The 19,401-nt window shown below is 31.2% G+C and overlaps 1 protein-coding gene and 1 long non-coding RNA gene across 2 annotated transcripts; one reads left to right on the forward strand and one right to left on the reverse strand.

Moving 5' to 3' along the window:
- The first annotated feature begins 1,313 nt into the window (after window positions 1-1,313).
- LOC139815960 (aromatic-L-amino-acid decarboxylase-like) lies at window positions 1,314-14,828 on the forward strand. Its single transcript, XM_071783248.1, has 11 exons — window positions 1,314-1,498; window positions 5,364-5,460; window positions 6,161-6,281; window positions 6,498-6,611; window positions 6,973-7,092; window positions 7,234-7,363; window positions 10,734-10,882; window positions 11,198-11,309; window positions 11,407-11,615; window positions 11,749-11,949; window positions 12,206-14,828. The coding sequence occupies exons 2-11, from the start codon at window positions 5,381-5,383 to the stop codon at window positions 12,410-12,412; spliced, it is 1,443 nt and encodes a 480-aa protein (XP_071639349.1). The 5' UTR covers window positions 1,314-1,498; window positions 5,364-5,380; the 3' UTR covers window positions 12,413-14,828.
- Window positions 12,424-19,051, reverse strand: LOC139815962 (uncharacterized). The gene is made up of 4 exons (XR_011732871.1): window positions 18,931-19,051; window positions 17,793-17,970; window positions 17,114-17,374; window positions 12,424-12,560 (listed from the first exon to the last, which is right to left on the reverse strand). It is a non-coding gene; the product is annotated as an uncharacterized lncRNA (long non-coding RNA).
- Window positions 19,052-19,401: the final 350 nt, after the last annotated feature.

Here is a 19,401-nt window from a genome sequence, read left to right on the forward strand (position 1 = left end):
GCCAGCGAGAGCGTTAAGCGTTTCTTTCTGGAGTCGTGACAGGAGGTGTACGATTGAAAACCATCAGGATCGTGCTTATCTGGAGTAATTCGATTTACCGCCTGAATGCTTCCTTGATTTCGCACTTATAATCAAGTTACAAATGATGTCGCTTTAAACGGCGACGCCCTAATTTTGCCTTACAGGTGCTCCTATATGCCTCTTCAATTTCACGATATCGTTTTCTTAACGCAATCTGTGATGCCGTTACCTTGAAAGACGTTAATTAAGAACAGTAAAATACATTTCGGCAATAGCTCATTTAAAATAATAAACTGATATATCAAGTATAGAGTAAAACGACGAATTATAAGCTTACATAACATAGTAATTTATTAAACAATAATTAGAAAAACGCTCTCAAGATATTCAATCAATATAATTAAGATAAGGCAAATAAGAGTAACACCCTGTTATTAAAACACAATAAATTCTTTACAGTATTTTAGATGTTTATTAGCATCAATTAATCGGTGAGGGATAGAGGATTTTAATGCTCCAACGAAAACTGTGTTTTAATACAAATATTACTACATGCCTCAGTGGTCGAATTGCGTATTACATGGAAGCGGGGAGGTTCCATGTTCGAACTCTGGCTGAGGTAATATTTTTCGCAATAAATTCTCTACAGTATTTTAGATGCTTATTACAATCAATTAATCGAAGAGGGGTAGGGAATTTTAGTGTTCCAATAAAAACTGTGCTTTAAAGTCCGACAAGAAATCGGCGCGCAGTTGAGTAAATTGGAAAAATTCGTGTGCTTGGAAATATATGAATTTATTATTTCATATCTCTCGCTTTAATAACGACGCGTTGCTCTTATTTGTTTTATCTTAATTATATTAATTTATTAAGTTTATGACTTTTTCTAAAAATTTCATTAATTTCATATATGTCTTTCGCACCCATGCGTAATTAAATAACATATTCTTTGCGTAATATTATCGCTAAAAGAGTATATAATACTGAAATCTTGTATTTCTGTTTAGAGAGATTTAATCATCTATTTAATTACCAACCGGTCCATGGCGTAACGTCAAACAAACAGATCGCACGGGCAAGTAAAATTAAATTGCACTTGCTGTCACTGCCAGAGCGCAAAAGTTAACGCGTCCACCACCTACGCACCGCTAACCGAGTGACCAGCTGCTATCGATTGCATATTCGTTATCGATCTTTGACCACGGTATTCGCGACGGGACGAGGCAAGTGAATCCCGACGTGCGACGTGATCGCGCGATTGGTCGAACGGCACCTCTGGTGAACGCTGAAGAAGTGGGGAGTTACATAAAGTCGTGGCACGACGCGGATGCAGCGGCAATTCGTTGTAGAACACCGCCGGTTGCGAGCACTCCACCGGCTCTCGCGGAATCACCACGGGCACGTGGATATCGTCGCTGTCAAGGATTACTCAGTGAATCTTTAGCCAGATTATCGAGGTGCACCTTACTTCAAACGTGTGAGTCAAATTTTATTTCAATTTCAGCTGTGAAAGTAAAGTGTATTTGTATTTCTATTTATCTGAAGCGTTCCTGAGAATCAACATTGTAGGAACATATATATAGAATTTTATCTCGCTATAGGCACTATTGGTACGTTTGTAGTATTTAATTTGGAAGCTAATGAGAGGAAAATTTGTTGAATAATTTGTTAAATAAATCATGTCGTCTGCTACCTTCAAAAGTAATTTTTAAGCTGCTGTATATGAGTGATGAGCTATAAATTGTAGCAATATATGATGTAGATTGCTGTAAAAAAAAATGTAATTTATCGATAATGAAAGTTGAAATAGAAAAACAATTTGAATAAGCATGAAAGTATCTTATAGATCGTGATACAACTGTAATAATTTTTATAATTTTATAACAAGATTTTTTTACAAAAAGAAAACGATAAGTTTATATTTTATATAGTATATTTGAGTACATTTACGAGTACATTTCAGTATGTTTGTAAAGAGACTGAGTGACTTCGAAGTAAGATTGTTTAGGATCTCGAAGGTCCTATAATTGATGTCAAGGAGTTGAACTTTAATAGCGCTTGTTAGTCTCTAAACGCGCAGAGTGTATCCAAAACTAATTATTGAGCTTTCGCTTTGTTACGGCTTTCGCTCCGACATGTAGTCCGATTGAAAAGCTTGCTAATTGTGTTAGCTCGTTAAATTAATCTGTCATTCTCGTCAAAAACGACGATTAAATTTCGGAAGGAAAGATTAAATGGTATTTTGAGATTGTCTAATATTTGCGAGCTATCTTTAACATATCGGCGTGTTATAAATAGGAATTGCAGTCTGAATAATTATACGAATAAGAGTAACGTTTTCGACGCGTACTATATTTGAGATCCACATAAATTTAGCACGCGAGTATCTTGGTTGATTTCATTCACTCCAATAATGCATTTGCGATTTTTTAAATCTTTTTTGAGATTTTCTTTTATCGCGTTAATCAGTATCTGAGGAAACGCATCAACCGAAAGATTAACAATCGCTAAATAAACGAACTGTATGTAACATTATCTTAACTTGATAAGTTAACGTTATCTGCTTTTTCTTATCAGAAATTATTATTAATGTAATTATCATCAAATTGTTTCTCTTACGACATAATGTCCGTGTGAGCGATATCAATCTTATTCAATACTTAATTACTAAAAAGAAATTCAATAACATTAAATACTAAAAAAAATAATTTCTAAAATCTTGTTTGACATTTAGCTTAAATTCTCTTGTAGAATTTAAAGAAACAGTGAGATTGGTCATGGTCGAGCTGGTTGACATTTCACGTTATCACGAAATACACGGCAGCAGATGCTTCTTTCCATAATGCAATTTCAATCTTTGAATACCTAAATGAGTTTTCTTTTATGTGTGTAATACGAGATATGTAAATCAATGGATACTAAAAAATTCCTTAATAAAATATTGTACGATTGAATTATATGCAAATTGTTGTCTGGTGCGTAGAATTATCTCGCGAGAATTATTCTATCTAGCGAAACGATTCAAATAAATAAATCATGATGGCTTTATGATAACCCGGTGGGGTCAGAAGCAGCTGTATTTATCTCTAATTATTAACGCGAAAAGCGCATTCATACTTTTCTTCCGATAAATATTGGATTATCCCATGAGTAATGCGATTTTTAAGAGATATTTTTGAAATAAAACAAGAAATTTATCATTTTAATTTTAATCCAAAATATATTTTCCATTATTATTTACAACTTTTTCCCATCTTAATCTTAAATTTTCAATTCCTTGGCATTAGAAATCTTTCAGTTTTGAGCTAAAGAGTAAATCAAGCTCCCTTTTATACCGCATTATTTATGAGATGACCCAATATTCTCTGATATCAGCATCAAGAGGGGATTCCCTGACCATCACGAGAGTTTCCTGTATTGTGTGAAAAGGAGTCATTCGTTTTTCTACGTTACTCATTCGTTTTCTTTTTTTTTTGCTTTTCCTCATGTGCCAGGCCAGGACGTTTCGAAAGTAAATGATTATTATTCTCTATAAATCGAGTATCCTTGAAATAGTTGGAATAAATGCAACGATATTATTCGTGTTTTATTTTTCTATGTTTTTCAGTTCTTAGCAATGCTACTATTCTTGGTGAGCAAACTTTTAATTAATACAATTCATTTTTAATTTTCTAAAATAAAAATAATTAAAGTAAAAAATATCTTAATCTGAGGTTCTCATAGTTCAAATCTCCTTCGTAATGATATTTATTTGCAAAGTAATTTAACAATAATAATGGAAGAATAGTAATATATGTCGATTTACTTTTCATATCAATTACTAAGGTATTAATTTTAAAGGGAACAATTCAACATTTTAAAACAAGAGCAATGTTATTCTGTGAAGTCAAAATCTGCATAAATATCTTATTAGTTACATGTAAATCACGCAAAGAATTGTTTATTAATCGCTCAAGAATTAATTTATTAAAATTTAACTTCTATTCTCCTGCCACGATCGTTCCTTGAAAATCCGCGTTGCAATATTCCGCGAGTATACGTCATAGCGAGCGAGTAAAAAAAACCGACAAAATCGCGCTTCAACACGATAGATAGGCGGCGGCAAACGGCGCTTCGAACGAAACCAGCTCCATGAAAATGAGTCATGGTCATTACGGCGAGTTCACTCTTACTTCGCTACTATACGCGAAGGCGATTTTGCCGATCGCTCTTTCGATCTTGTTGTCCTTCTCCTTCCACGATCCCGTGGACATTCTATCCGGTAACATAGACACATATGCATCTCCCTCACCTTCCGGCTGCCGAGTTTCTCAAGACCTACGTCATTGGCTCTACGTCACCAATTATCGCTGCCTAGGCTCATTAAACATTTCGCTCGAAAGGTCGAACGTACATACACATTTTTATAATTTAAAATTTTTCTTAGGATAAGGATAAAAAGGATGTTCAAACTGACGCAATTAGCGATGTTATCCGCTTTCCGTTACGCGGTAAATCTGTGTTATCAACTTCTTTGTTGAACATTAATGCATTAATGAACAACGATGTTATGTATAAAGCAACGAAAGATCAAAGAAGCTACACACACAGATCTTCTACTAATTCTTTCCTAATAGTAGAATTACAATGTTACAATGTTACAATGAAATTGTTAAACTTACTATAATAATCAAGATTTTATTAATAGCGTTGCTAATTACTTGCAAAATAATCTACTATATTTAATAAAAGAAACTATATGTTAAAAAAAATAATAACTCTTGTATCTCTTATCTTGCTTTGAGAGAGACAGCAATTTAAAATGTTAAAAGATAATAAATTATTAAGGTAATTTTAACTCCGTTCCACTTAAAATTATATTAAAATTTAGCACAATGCTTATGTAATATCTTGATAGTACCATCCTTATGCAATTTCTGCGCTTTAACTCTTTTAATCCTCGTCATAATGTCACTTTCTCTTTTTATCTAAAATCGTTGTTTAACACACATCCTTGAATCCAGCAAAACAACTTCAACCGCTTCACACGTTTTCTATAAATTATCACGGTTATCTTGATAACAAGATCTTTATGGTCATTTGCATCAGTCACGTAACATGCGGAAATGCAATCGCTATCATTTTCTATTTATTCCGATAAACGTTCACGATCAATCTTGAAAAAAAAAAGAACGGCATATGTATGACATTCGTACCTTGATTTAAAAAGCGCTCGTGCATATTGATATGCCAAGGATACTACAGAATAACACTTACTCCACTTATGTTAATGCACAACAACACAATTGAACGGATATTTTCGATATCGTTACATCTCCATAACAATCTTATCGATATTACAGGTAAAAGAAAACAAATCATGGATCCCGATAGCTTCAAGGATTACGCCAACGAGATGGCGGAATACATCACAAATTATTTGGAAAATATTAGAGACAGGTAGGTGATAACATGTGATCTAAAAATCGTTTGTTTGAAATCGATGAATCTGCATTAAATAATAATATATATCAGTTTATGTTTTTTATATAAATATAAACTCAACCCTCATTTTACGATAAATACGTTTTGCGTAAGATAAAATCACGTTATTTGAAAAAAGCCTTTGCTGGTCACTGTGTGTAGTGAGCAACTAATTGTAAGAAGCTTTTAGCTTGATACGTACACCCCTTTCGGTTGAAGGTGCATGTACTATGTGTATGATTTCTATTTTATAAAAGGGGGAAATACATGTATATGTATATGTATAATTTCTATTTTATAAAAGGGGGAAATATGCGCACATATGGAAAGCTGTTTTCATGAATGAATTTAAAGAAAATATAAGGGTAAACAAACAATATAAATGATATAATCGAATTGTGATTGACAATGACTATCAAGCTGCTGAAATGTGATTAGAGCTACAACAATGATTGAAAAATAGTCTAGGGTATTATTCGCTTTTTTAACATTAATAATATAAGAGGGCATATGTCCAAGTGAAAAAACATTGATTCAATATTAGAATTTAAAATTAAGATATACATGAGAGATTAAAACAATTATTTGAAAAACCGTGTAAAAATAATCGCGCAAAAAAGGCCGTAAAAAAAAGAGTTGGATGTATCTCGTAAACAGAAATTTCAAAAATTTCCAGGAAAGTCTTGCCAACGGTGGAACCAGGATACATGAAACCCCTCTTGCCATCCGAAGCGCCACAAACCCCTGAACAGTGGCAAGATATAATGGCCGATATCGAACGAGTAATAATGCCAGGCGTAAGTGATTTTTAAGTGCCTCAGATGATCGTAAATCACCGATCTATCAGGATCTATAACTGCAATCGGACTATAACTCTATTAATGACTGACTCGCATACATATCGCGAAACGGATATAATGATACTAAAATAAAAAAATTAAAGTACTTTATCATCGGCACTTTCAATTGTTGCGTAAGTAAGACAAGAAATAAATTATGATAAAATTGTTTAGGTTACTCATTGGCACAGTCCAAAATTCCACGCATACTTTCCCACTGCGCAATCGTATCCCTCGATTCTAGCCGATATGTTAAGCGGAGCTATTGCGTGTATTGGATTTTCGTGGGTAAGTACATAAACTTGCAGTTGAAAATGCGATGTTTTATTTATGAATTACGATTATTATAACCTTCGCGTGTTAATGCTTATGTCACTTAATGTTCTGTAGTAATAGTTTATTTAAAAAGATCCTTAATTTATATCTTTAAGAGTAACAAAATCTATTTCCATGCATGACACATAAAAATCCAAGTTAAAATATTGACGGAAATAAAATCTCTTTTTTTTTAAATAAAATATGTTACTAATTTTTTGATAAATAAAAAAATAATATAAATCAAGGAAATATGTCGAATGCTGAAATCAAAACGCTAAAGACACATCATCCTTTTAAAGTCACTTTTGATATTAAATTTCTTGTATTCCAGATCGCGAGTCCAGCTTGTACTGAACTAGAAGTGATCGTATTAAATTGGCTGGGAAAAATGCTGGATTTGCCGAAGGAATTTCTTGCCTGCAGCGGTGGGAAAGGCGGTGGCGTAATTCAGGTAAACGACATTTTACGAATAACATTACATTTACAAAAGATATCTGATGGATAGCTAAAGAAAATAGTCATTATCCCTGACTGATATTCCTAAAGAGAAAGACACTATTAAGCATACTTAAGGTATAATTTTCACCTACAGGGCACTGCTAGCGAAGCCACTTTGGTAGCGTTACTAGGAGCGAAGGCTAAAAAGATAAAGCAAGTTAAAGAACAGCATCCCAATTGGATGGAAAACGAGATCGTCGAAAAACTAGTCGCATACTGTTCTTGTGAGTATACTATACAATTATTTTGTTACGGAATCTGCTACTGATATGCGAAGTTTTACAAGACATCAAAAATGAATTTATACGCTATACATACAGAGTATTAAATCGCATAAATTGTCTCTTAATCAATTCTTGTCTATATCTTTATTGAACAAAGAAGCAGCGCACAACAATGAGCGTTAAGCGTAACGGTTCAGTGACTTTAAATAAACACTTGAACTATGACATATATCTCGATGAGCGTTAAATGATCTATGACAGTCGCAATTAAGCCTTATATAGAAATGGAGACAGAATTAAAAACAAAAGGACAATGTTTCGTAAATTTTAAAAATATTGTCACGATAATCCACTAAAATAAATCTATAATATTTCATGTGTTATTTTATATGTGAGATATTATAATTCATTATTAGTTTCTTAATATACACATATAGTATTACGGCAAATGAAAGATATATAGCTAAATAACCCCATCTCGTAATTTTTATTTAAAAACTTTTTTTGAAACACAGCATTAATATAAAATTCATCATTTTATTAGAATATAACAAAAAAATAAATTCATTAATTTACTTGCAACATTTACTTGCAAAAAGTTATTGTTCCGTAATTTGTTCAGCAAATTATAACTTTTTAATGTGTTATATGATCGCAATTAAAGGCTATTACAACGGGTTATTACAACGTATCACTGATTTAATTTAACAATTTTTTATTTGTATTCATTGCATTACTTCGAGGCGCATAGATATAATGTTGAAAAGTGTCCGGTCGCTTTCAGTGACCGGGCGCACAATCAGTGTAAAGGCATGTGAATAGAGGGGGATGAGAGGGATGGAGGTGATAGGGTGAATATGGGGTTCACGGCACTTCATCAAGCAGCACTTTGTCGCCATGGCAACTCGTAATAACCGCTCCAGTTATATTTCAGACCGAACTTTCTCCGCTATTCTCGACGCTCATAATAATTCCGACGCATTTTATCGAAATGAATAAAAAGAAAGAGAAAATTTTTCTAGAATTCTTCTTCGATACGATGAATAATGACCACGGTGTGTTTTTTCAATTAAAAATATTGAATGGAACAATATTATCAACGAGCCGCTATTGTTCTAAAAGAATGGAGAATTTTTTATATCCTTTTTGCGCTATAATCGCGATTGAAGATGAGACCGACAATTTCGTCAATATTTATAAACAAGATTCTCTTCTCCAAACATTCTATGAGACATTAAAGAGTTACAAGATTCTAATAGAAGTAAAAATTAGGAAAAATTTGGGAAGATGTAAAAAGTTGTAAATTAATAGAAGTATGAAATTTTTGTTATGTATGTCTATTATAAGTATACTTTTAATAATATTTTGGTATAAAAAAATTTGATTTTGTAGTAAATATTAATTTCAATAGTAATTATTTATTCACCAGTGTAGAAAAAATATATAGTCGGGATGTAAGTCAGCCTGACTGGCAGTAATTTATTTATAAACGACGTTTCGACCCTTACTTTGGGTCCTTTTCAAGTTTAGATAATTAACAAAGCTGAAACAACAATTAACAAACTTAAACGCAAGCTCGTAGAATGCACCAAGTAAAATTACGTCATTGTGCATCAAATATATATAATACAATAAATTAAAAACTTACATAAATCATTGTGCGTCAAATTACGTTAAAATTGAGTCATGCGGGTAAAATTCGTTGGAAGAACATGACAATCCCGCTTGAAAGACGAAGGCTGACTAATATATACGTCAAGAGCGATCGCAAACAAATAACATATATAGAAGGTGAAGTTAGAGAGAAAACAAAATACGGTCATAAACTGTCGGTAAATTTTCGGTATCTTTCTGGGAATTGATTGCATCTTCATGCTTTTTTATAAACAACATTTCAGAAATTTCGCGTTTTTTAAGATTCTGTTCCCTATGTAAAATTTTGGCCTCATGCCATTTAAAATCGTGATTAAAGTCTAATCTATGTTTGCTAACGACTGAGTGCTGATTGTGATGCCTGCTAATATCAGAACGATGTTCTTTTACTCTAGTTTCCAAATGCCTTTTGGTTTGGCCGATGTAGCATGCATTGCAATCAGCACACTCCAACTTGTACACAACACCCGTGCATTTATTAATGTTTAGTCTGTCCTTCCCTTTTTTGATTAATGCGTCCATTTTCTTCGGAACCGTGTACAAGGTGCTTAAGCCATAGGTGCCGAAAATTCGATGAAGATTTTCACTAAAGCTTTTTACATAGGGAATGGGTACATAATATTTTAGGTCCAAATTCGTATGTCTGTCGTCATCAACAGCGTCATCCCCATTGTACCAACGTTTATTAATTATCTAAACTTGAAAAGGACTCAAAGTAAGGGTCGAAACGTCGTTTATAAATAAATTACTGCCAGTCAGGCTGACTTACATCCCGACTATATGTAAATATTAATATCGCTGTGTTCATTTTCTAGAATAGCATTTTTTTAAACTATAACCACGATAACTTGAGAACGGTTTATTCGATTAACTTCATGTTTTCACAAATGTTTATCATAATTTGTCTACATCGGTTCACGAATGTGTTTTAATATCACATAAAACCTGTAAACTACTCTCTTCTCAACTTAAGCATTTATACGGTTACGTAATTTATTTACCGTAGCTTCTGTTATTCCCAGAAGTCGAGCAACTTGCATTTGACTTTTAGTTAACTCCATTGTCACATCATCCTAGTAGATACTGCTGACTAAATAGGGACAGAGTTTTCGGTATATTTGAGTCGATTCTATCGATTGTAAGTGTTGTTTATTAAAACATATTTCCATTTTAAGGTATTTAGCAAGAATTTCTATCGTATATTTCCTCACTTCTGACGTCGCAATCTGAGATAATAGGTGATAGATAGCTGAGTGAATAAGAGCCTTAAGTGCATACATTGTTGAAAAATAAAATATATTAAAGAAATAGGAGATGTTTGTCAAAATTTATAAAATTTATATACCTATTCATATGGTATTATGTATCTTACAATTAGTTTTACAAGTGCAAGTTACTCTAATGCCCGTTTTCACCAACGTCGTTTAACTTGAACCTTAGTCAAAAAATTCACTCTTTGCCTATTTCTAAGGGAGACTGTTAGAAAGAGACAAAGAGTGAATTGTACTAAGGTTCAAGTTAAACGATGTTGGTGATAAAGGGCATAAATCTAGTTAAATATTAAATATCGACATTGCATAAATTATAGGTATAATATAATGTAGTAATAAAAAGAATATGTGTTACGTCAAATCGATATTGCGAATTTCTCGAAAATCGAACAATTATAATAAATAAATCGCAATGAAAATATGCGACAAAATATTGTATTTTTTAGGCCAAGCACATAGTTCAGTTGAACGCGCTGGACTTCTCGGTGGAGTAAAGTTCAGACAATTGGAAGTCGATGAAAAACATAAGCTGCGCGGCGACACATTTGCCGATGCAATCAGAAAAGATAAAGAACAAGGATTCATACCGTTTTACGTAAGTTCAGTTTATCCAATATTTCTTTATTAATCGAATTGCTTCTTCCATTACTTCTATTTGTTAAAAAAAACTAAATAAAGAAAAAAATTAAATGTATTATATAAACGTGAAATAATATAATATAAATATTTATGAAATAAAATAATATTCCCAGAAAATTCTCAGAAATACAAAAAATTCTCGGAAATTAAATAATGCAATGTGTTTATTATAACATCACAGAAAAATATTGATATCGCGCTTAATAAAAAATTTTTCTCTATAAATAATCTGTATAATTTTCTCTATAAATAAGCTGACTTCTTATCGTAGGCTGTCGCTACTTTGGGTACCACTGTCGATTGCGCCTTTGATCGTCTGGATGAAATGGGTATCGTAGCGAATCGTGAAGACATTTGGTTGCATGTGGACGCTGCTTATGCAGGTATAAATAAATTTTCTCATTTTAACATGAAAATAATTATAGATTCTTCAAATGGCAATTTATAAAACAGAACTAAAACAAATCCATTCGATTATAGGATCCGCTTTTATCTGTCCGGAATTCAGATATTTAATGAAAGGCATCGAAATGGCGGATTCATTTAATTTCAATCCTCATAAATGGATGTTAGTTAACTTCGACTGCTCTACCATGTGGCTTAAGGATCCGACATACGTCATAAACGCTTTCAATGTCGATCCTTTGTATCTCAAGCACGATATGCAGGGTTCAGCGCCGGATTATAGGGTAAGCTGTTAAAAATCTATTACGAGTCACTTACGTTGATATTGTCGAATTTACATTATTTAATTAATAAAATCAATTTGAAAAACAATTAATAAATACTGTCGTTAATCTGTGTAATTGTACTTCGTTACAGCATTGGCAGATTCCACTTGGACGTAGATTCCGATCTCTGAAACTTTGGTTCGTATTGAGGCTCTATGGGGTCGAGAACCTTCAAAAGTTTATCAGATCACACGTCGCTCAAGCACACGAATTCGAGGCACTAGTCCTCTCCGATCCTCGCTTCGAAATCGTGGGCGAAGTTCTCATGGGATTGGTTTGCTTCCGATTAAAGGTAAGTCAATTACTCTTCACCAATATATTTGAAAATAGGTCTTTTTAAACAAATATATGTATATGTGTTCAATATTGTATTTATTTAAAAAAGATGTTCATAATTTTTATATTAAATTTTAAATTAATGGAAGAACATATATTTAGAAATAATTATTAATTAATTGACAATTAAAAAATATTATGTACATCCTTTTTATAAAAGCGTAAGCAGAATAAATAACAGAATTCCATAATAATTCTATAATAATTTAAAGGGATCAAACGAACTCAATGAAGCCCTGCTAAAGAGGATCAACGGTGCGGGAAATATCCATCTCGTTCCGTCGAAGATAAAGGACACGTACTTTCTGCGACTCGCTGTCTGCTCTCGATTCAGCGAGAGCAAGGATATACAGTATTCCTGGAAGGAGATCAAGCTGAGAGCCAACGAGATACTTGAGGAGCAATCGGTTTCGAAGTGATGGCGCGCTCAGATAGCTCGCGGTTGCAGATCGTTAGCGCCTGCCACTTGCAACCAATCCTAGTTTCAAGTATTTCCTCACACCCAGCGGCTTTTGAGGACCAAATAGACTAAAGCGACGAATGATTAATAGGCGGTCTCAGACAATTCTGCAATAAAAAATAATAATTTTTGCAAACATTTTTAAATTTCAAACGGTTAAACAATACTCCAAAAATGCATTTGTTCGTCAAGTAAGGCATTCTAATTTGGAAGCCATTAAGTCAATGTGGCTTAATTAATCAAATATTTGTTGAAAATCAAGAAATTACGAATAACGGCCGTTGGTGAAATTTTTGAAAATTAACTGTGTAGTCAGAGTTTAAATGTGACATCAAATTGGAATATATAGTATTTTAATATTTTGGATCCAATATATTTCATTACTTTAATGAAATGTTATATGTTAATAATTTAACAGCTTACGAAATGGAGAAAATATATTAGTCTTAGACTTTTAATATATTGCACAAATTTTAGTTTTTTTTTATTTCTATATACAATGTTATATACAATGTATATTCACGTTTATATTTTATTAAGCACAACGAACATGTATATAAATATTCTACTTGTTACAAATATGTAACTGAAATTATATACATCGTTAAAATTATATTCCACTAAGCGCTCAACGTGAATATAATATGAAAACGTCGCCTATAAGTTGAATGCGTGATACTTGTTGTACTGTTATTTATGCACATGTTATTATATATGAATGTTTATATATTATACATCACACAAAATGTGTATTATAAAAAAATAATTTATTGTATAATGAGATAAAGCATTGGATACAAAATTTTGGCAAACGGATGTCACACGTAGTGGAAAACTTTAAAATACACCATGTAAATTTTATAAAGTGATGCGCGTATATAAATCTGTTTGATCATATTATTGAGGAAAACAAATATTTTATTTACGTAAAAAGTTCCATACGAAGAGGTACGTTTTAAAATAATTGCTACTTCAGGAATCGATTTGTGTGTGAGTGTATGTGTGTGTAGTCTGCTGGGTTATATGTTAACAATATAATAGGTGTAATGCAATATTATGTGTCTCCTTGTGCCACTTTTGCCGGCACACTATCAGTGTTACCGTATACGAGCTCCTTAAGCAACCTTGTAAGTACACTACGTAGTGAAAGTCGCGCGTTGCCATTACAAAGTTGCGCGTTGATATATAAGCGTAATTTTTGGCACAATATTAAAAATGCGTGAAATATTCTTTAAATCGCTCAATATCTCAAGTAAACATCGAATGCTTATTTATTATTTTGCAGGCGTAAAGAATTTTGAGCGTATGAAATTATCTACGTGTAAAATATTTTAATTCGCTAATTAATATGTGAAGAGTGAGATATGACTAATTATTTAATTTCACGACGAAAAATAATTTGCCAATCTGGATTTCCCACCGAAATGTTTATATTCCTTTTCAAGCGTCTACGAAGAATTAATAAATCTCGTTTCATATTTCCTCACTATCATAATCTTCGTACACGTTGAAATTGTATGTAGGTAGAAGATTATAGACGCATGTTGTGTACATATGTTACAATTATAAATGATTGTAAAGTAAACATATTAGAGAAAGTTGTAAAACCGACGTATGTAACATATCATTATTGTATTCTCTATTTATACATCTATTTTTGTTTACTTATAGGTTTTCTCTAAAACTTACTTTGAATCTCTACTTTTATCGCAAATATTCACTATGTCGTTGGAACAAAACTGCGAAGATAAATACTTGTAATATTGTAATAATGTCTTTCAAATGGCAAACGATTGGAACGATTATTATAAATGTATGTGCGCTAATATACTTGCTGTAACGTTGTGCTGCAACAGAGACAATAATAGTAATAGAATTAATCAACAAGACATAGCCTGTCGAAAAAGTTGACAACATTCGAATAATCTGAGGTCGAGATAAAAAAAGGATGTAAATTTAAATAATCATTAAGATTACTGCTGCGTTTATTGCCAAGCGATAATATGTTCACGAAGATAAGAATATCAACTAATAACAACAACTAAAAATACAAACGCCAAAACATTCATTGTTATTGAATTATAAAAAGATTTCACAATGCTAGGCAACTAAGTATTAAGCAATAATTTTATTAAGCTTATCATTTTAGCAATTTACGCAAAAAAGCAACGTTAATCTGAAGCAACAATTTCGGTCGTTGTGGGACCAATGAATGATTTGCTATAAACAAAATGATTGTATTTTTGTTGTATATTGTTCGTTAAAAAACTGCAAAATGTATTATTAAGTATTATTATATGTCAATGTGATTGAGAATTTAACTATTAAACTGTTAATGTCGACCAAATTAGATTAATAAATGTACCAAACCACCACTCTTATTTCTTTTTTGAAATAATATACCCTTATCTTAAACAAAAATTTCTATTAATTTACGAAATATATGAATAGCAACGCTTTGAGTACAAAAATTAAAGAAATATTAGATATTAAAACATTCCTGATTTGACATATGTTGCATATATTATTAAAAATTATTTATATCTGTCAAATGAACCTGTCGGATTTATCAAATAATTATAGATTGTTGACGTGACTAATCACCGGCAATGTAATTTACATCACATAAGATTTATGTTAATTAATATTGATTTAAATAATTATAAACTATATATCGTTTAATAAAAGTAATGCACGAAATAAATAGTTTTGTCAATATAAAAATATTATATTTCGGTAAAAATATCTTGAAAAATCAATAAAAAAATTTGTAACTTTATTCATTACGTTTTATTCTATATGCTTAATACCTTCTTCAATTAGATCGATATCAACTCGAAAAAAATTTACGCCTATTTAGCCACAAATAAGCTTTCTACAGTTTATGTCGTAACACCAACACTTGGCCCTTAAAGCAGATGATAATAAACCTTCGCCTTTGTGTCTAAGTAAATGAGTAATGTAAAGGGCAGGCTATGTTAACAAACGAGTAATAAATAGGCGTCTAATAAAATATAATATAATTATGTGTCATTATATGTAATACAACGATAACAATAATGATGTGTAATATTAATAACCAATTAAGAAAAGAAATAGAGAAAAAAGAGAAAGAATGGAAGAAAGGAAAACAAAGAGAAAATTTCATAAAGATATTTTTATGTCTCGCGGAAATTAAAATTATATGTATATCATATGAGAAGATAATACTGTCACAATTCTAAAAATTTTGATAAGTTAACCCCACAAAAGTATGCCTAAAATGTCATCTATGTGTTATAAATAGTACTTATAACAAAATATCGTAATTGTAATTATCATATGTTGGGGTTATCTCATAATTTTATAAAATTAAAATAAATTTGTTTTTTTCTCTCCTAAAATTTATGTATGTTTGAATAGTGACAGTATTCTTCTCGAGATCCGATATGTATATGTATAATTTTAAGCTACATTTGCACATATATATGTGTTTGTGTTTGCGCGCGCGCGTGTGTGTATATGTGTGTGTGTATGTACGTGTGTGTGTGTGTGTGTGTGTGTGTGTGTGTGTGTGTGTGTGTGTGTGTACGTTATATGTATTAAAGTATATAATTATATTTGAAAAGAACTGACTATAAGATATAATATTCGTATAAAGCATCAGAATTAATAGAATATATTGTAGAAAAGTATATTATATTTTACCGAAGACCGGTATTATTGCTGCATTTCAGGTTCAGGTAATGGAAATGAAATGTATAATTTTATGATATACTGTACAGAAACAAAGTAGCATATAGTGTCAAAGTGTTCATCATTAAATGAATGTTTAGGCCATTCAGGAACTTCAACTTCTTTGTTTTGTATACCACAAAAATGTTTTACTGGTATTTCTTCGAGTTCATCTAATAACTCTCTAAACAAAAAATTTATTTATTGATATAACATATAACTATGTAACTATGCACAGACATTATTATTAAGTCTGTTTATGGCAAAAGATTTTACTTTATTCAGAAGTCAGAAAAATAACTTTACGGGATATTTTACACTAAATTACAAATTGACATTCCAAATTTTGCTCGGACCTTATTTAAAAATATTGATTATAATAATTATAAACTGGTTAAAAAGAATCTATAGAAAGAAATTAAAATTTTACTTAGTAATTTATAAAGACTGACATTTCTATACATTTTTCTCATTTATGTATTGATAAGACTTTGACTCCTTTTTGGAAGATAAGATAATGTGTAAATATTTAACATACTAATTAATTATAAGAAGTACATTAATTCATCATTTACCAATGTTTCATTGATCATCATTCAGTACAAATAAAAAATTCAAATATTTTGGATGTAATATTTTGGAAAGTATAAAAAACATTTACTTTGTTTTAATCATAAACAGTTATTTGTAAATTATCTCCGTACCTTTGCCAAGAATACACAGCGATATAATATTTGCAGAATAATATGTCTCATAAAACTCTAATAGCTTATTTCTAATGTTAATGTTTTTCTCCTTCGGTATTTTGTCCAATGTCTCTCTATTGCCTTCGCCAAATTTTGAATACAGATGATCTGGTCTCACAGATAAATAATTTCTCCAATTGATTAAATCGCCACTTATCGTCCATTAAATGTATTGTGTGTTCTAAATTTATATCATTTACCTCCTGATCAATCAAATTTTCCATAAAGAGAGGCGTTAAGAAAAACTGTGTAAAGTGAAAAAGCGCCTTCCAACTTATCCGGTCTTATATCGAAGTAAAACGTGATGTAATCTAAGCCTGTCGATGAGCTGCTCGAACCACCATTCCACCACGGATATATATTGTAATTATTTCAGTGAGAAAATTTTTTTGGTCTCAAATGTAACATACGCTCGCACAAGTGCGCTAATCCAAGTAGATCGTCTGGATCGCACACATAGCCTGCAACATATTTCATCTCTAATTAAATAATCCTTTAAATTGATAATTTAGCAGTATTAATTCCTGATTATTTGCGTTATCACAAAAAAATGACCAATTATATCCAGAAGGAATTGTAAACAGTAATCATACTATAGATAGAATAACTCAAAAGAGGAAAAGTGCATAAAAAGTGCATCAAAACTTTAAATTTATGTATATGCCGAAATACAAAGTTATTAAACAGAAATCATAAAAATCAAAAAAGTAACACATGAAAAATATTAAACATATTAAACTGATGAAGAAGTGATGTGTATCTTCAGACTTATTATATATTACAATTTATAATGTATGTACAGAATGATTTTATCAGAAAGTTTTTATGAGAATTATTAAAAACAAGTATATGTCAAATCTAGCGAAATAATATAATTACCGATATTAACGTCCATTGCTAAAGAACTATTGGCAGTTGTTCGATTGCTTATTAAAAGAACTTTCATTTTATATTAGCGAGTTCTAAGCTCCTGTATTTTCGGTGGTCTTCGGTTTTTCCTATATCATCGTATCGATTCTCCACATCTTTATGAGTCGACATATTGGTCACACTGGAGCTACAGATTCGGAAATATTATTTCTAACATAAAGGAAATACAAATACAGACTTTAAGAATGTATAAATTTGTTTACCTATTTAACCATTATATCTATATTATCTATACAACAACGATGCTGAAAATATATTATTCTAACTGAAGCAAAGTTGTAACTTTTCAAGAATTATTTGCACAATAAACTTTTTTCAAAAAGTCTTTGAATCATAAAACATTTATAGTTACTAATAATATACAATATTAAATAAAATATTGAATAAAGATATTTTAAAATATTAGGAAAAATTTATTAAGTATGTATGAATGCAACACTCAATGCAACACAATATTGTAGTATAAATTCAAACTGTTACATGGATTAAGTACGGAGTTACAATAGTTTCTATTTTGTTAAATTGTCAAGATAAAATGTTTTCCTTATTTAAGTCATTTTCTTATGAACAAAATTAAAATGGAAGTAGTGTTTCTCTGTTCTCTGTTCTTCGTTCATTTTCTCATTTCAATATATGGTTACATATATGACAAAAATATAACCAGAAAAGTAACATAAAAAGAAAACAAAGCAAAACTTAACTTATTTATAAGATTACAATCAAATTATTAATGCAAAAAGAGTCGAATGTAATAAAGTACTATTAGAGAGTAATTTCAATTAAAATGTGTAATGTTTTTCATTGCCAACGTATACGTCATTTCTAAAACTTAATTTGTAATAATTGTTATCTGCAATTATCAGTTATTGAAAAACCTATCCTAACCTAACCTAACTACATGTGTCCGCATTTTAATATTTCCTTGAAAAGACAAGAATTTTGTATGAGTCAAACCGTATTTATTCTAAATTCTCAACAAAAGATATAAGATAGTAGACAAAAAAAGGTTATGATGTCGAAAGTAATATTGATACAATTAAAAATATTACGCATAAGACAGACATTGCCAATGAAAATATACACCTACCTATAGATAATATAAAGTAAAATAATGCCCCAGATATCATCAATCATCACAATACCGATAAATTAGTAAGAAACAGCGACAAATGCGAAAGATATTGATACACCAGTAATATTGAAAACAATTAACAAAGGAGAAAATGTAAACTATCCCAGACGGTAGACACGTAAACTCATGACGATCGAGCGTTTGCGCAAATAACACGTAAAGCTGCGTCCACAAATACCTATGCTTAGCAATAATTGAGTTTGTTTCAGGCAACGTCCCCAGTAAAACAGGTACGTCGCATCTGCGTCGAATCTACGTAATACGTGGATGGAGATTCATCCACGAGTTATCCACGTAGATTCAACGTTTCTTTTTCATCGTCAAAATCGAAGGAAAAAAACCTTATTGCGATTCAACGTTTTTTTATCGCTTATGTACCTTATCCAACGTTAAGGACGTTAAGGAGTTAGAGAATCGCCCGCTGGA

This window comes from Temnothorax longispinosus, chromosome 7 (genome assembly GCF_030848805.1).
Source record: "Temnothorax longispinosus isolate EJ_2023e chromosome 7, Tlon_JGU_v1, whole genome shotgun sequence".
Classification (NCBI taxonomy): Eukaryota; Metazoa; Arthropoda; class Insecta; order Hymenoptera; family Formicidae; genus Temnothorax; species Temnothorax longispinosus.